At 42.0% G+C, this 2,018-nt stretch overlaps 1 protein-coding gene across 1 annotated transcript in view; it reads right to left on the bottom strand.

Annotated features, from left to right (window-relative positions):
- BMPER (BMP binding endothelial regulator) overlaps nt 1–1,080 on the bottom strand; it is a 1,202,087-nt gene extending 1,201,007 nt beyond the window's left edge. Inside the window, exon 1 of the mRNA XM_044065026.1 lies at nt 109–1,080. Within this exon, the coding sequence (XP_043920961.1) occupies nt 109–211 (103 nt within the window). The 5' untranslated portion in view covers nt 212–1,080. The remainder of the gene's footprint in view (nt 1–108) is intronic.
- Nucleotides 1,081–2,018: the final 938 nt, after the last annotated feature.

Raw genomic sequence — 2,018 nt, 5'->3', positions numbered from 1 at the left:
AGTGACATACAGTACAAATGCAGCTAATATTAAGTGAAGAACCCGGAGGTGTCTCATCAAAACAAAAACAGTAGAATGTAGTGCACGTTAAGTAAACCAATGTCTTACCCGTCAGAAATGAAGCTGAAAGTGGCAGCTGTGACAAGGTACACATCAGGAAAAAGCATCTGAGAAGATGTCCATGCCCAGTTTTCTGTATCCGAGAGCTCATTGTAAGCCAGCTAATATCACATAAAAATCGTATCACAATTGACAGCGAACAAGTCCCCTTAAAAGAAACATAAAATGATCGTGAGGTATGAAAGGCATACAGATGCAGTCCAAATTATCGCCCTCCAAGCGCAATCTTCTTTAAAGTCCATATTCTAGCTGCTGTGAAATTGTGGTGGCAGTGAGGCTGCCGCATTGCTGACAGAAGTCAAATAAGTGTGAAGGGGGCAGATCGATGCCCACACACTGCCTCCCCTCTGCTAAATGTGCAGGGACAACGTCCAGCTCTTGAGCTTGTGCCTGCCCTTCATCGATCATTCCATGTGTGATAAAATAATAACTCCTGGGGTCACCTCTAGTTGTAGTATGGTTAGGTACAGCTGGTCACTAAACATTAAACTTCACCTGCTACTACAAGGTCAAGATCAGACTTCACAATAGTGCGGGTGCCAAAGTTTTGATGTTTTTTTGCAAACAGGAAAAGAAAGCTGTAGGGGTAGCAATATAGTGATAGTTAAAAATCTACCTTCAAAAAGCACACACTTGTTTTACTTCATTTCAAGACTATTCCCTTGGAAGTGCATTGCCAGTGTGTTCCCAGAGGTTTTCCCTGTGACACATTAATATTTAATTGATGCTTTCCTCACAAATACACTGGTGTTAAAAGCAATGTATACGGCATTTAGATTGTGCGCTGGTTGTTCCGGGTTCCAGGTCTGTTCAGATGGCGAGAGACAGAAACAAAGGGCGGGGGTCGTCTGGAAACATCAGTATGTTCATTTAAAAAGGTAAAAAAAATATCAAAACGACCATTAACTGCAGAAGTCAAACTCATTTAAGACAGGATACGCGCAGAGCTGTAGAGAAAAGGAGAATGACACAGTGAGAAGCGGACTACCTCCCCCTTTAGGATCCACCTACTTGGGAGTTAGGGCTCAGCAGCAGTATAAACGTCGCCTGTAACAGCAGTGAGAGCACACAAGTGCTGCCCTGCGGCCACCTCCGCTCCATGAGGTCTGGATACTTCATACATCATCATCATTATCTGACAGGGGACCCAACGTAACACCTCGGAGGAGATTCACCTACTCTGCAGTCCTTGTGTTGCTGTAGTGTAGTCTGTTACACTCAGGATCGCGTTGTAACCACTTCGGAGTGATAACATTAACTAACACACTGTACGTTTGTAAACTTCATTTTGTTGGGTCTTCGAGGAAGCATTACACCCCAGCAGACTGCCAGTACTTTTTAAATGCGTTTTTTTTTCTTTACGTGGTACGATTTACTGACAATTATATGTTTTCTTGATTTCCCGATAGAAAATGAATATGTTCCTTGAAACTCAAAATGCTTTTGTCTGGCAGCCATGAGGATTGCCGATATATATGGAGTCTAGTTTGTACTTACACCTTTACTATTTGTCTTTAGTATTTTTGTTACTTTCTCTCTTTTTATGTGCCTTTATGTTCACTCTTGGCCCGAGATGTATCTGAAAAGGGTCTTGTTTTCATTTTTAATTAGCTCGCTGCTGCCTACCTTCCGTGTTAACAAGATTAAATGAATGAAAATAAACACAAAGCGTGCAGTAGTGGCTAGGAAGTGTACTGCTAATGATCACAATCAGCTTGGAATTTGACTTTGAAATAGATGTTTGTGGGTGTAAAGACTGCAGACTAGTTTCCGTTATTTAATGCATGTAATGCTCATACACCTCCTGTGTGTGTGTGTGTTGGGGGAGGCTAAAATGCATTATTTTTTCCTTTCTCTCCTAAGAAGACCAGACTTTGCTAGTGTGTGGGACAGCTTGC

The sequence above is a fragment of the Protopterus annectens genome, chromosome 3.part0 (genome assembly GCF_019279795.1).
Source record: "Protopterus annectens isolate FY-2018-M chromosome 3.part0, PAN1.0, whole genome shotgun sequence".
NCBI lineage: Eukaryota > Metazoa > Chordata > Ceratodontiformes > Protopteridae > Protopterus > Protopterus annectens.
The sequence above is the reverse complement of the archived record's forward strand: the minus strand, read 5'-3'. Positions and strand labels throughout refer to the sequence as shown.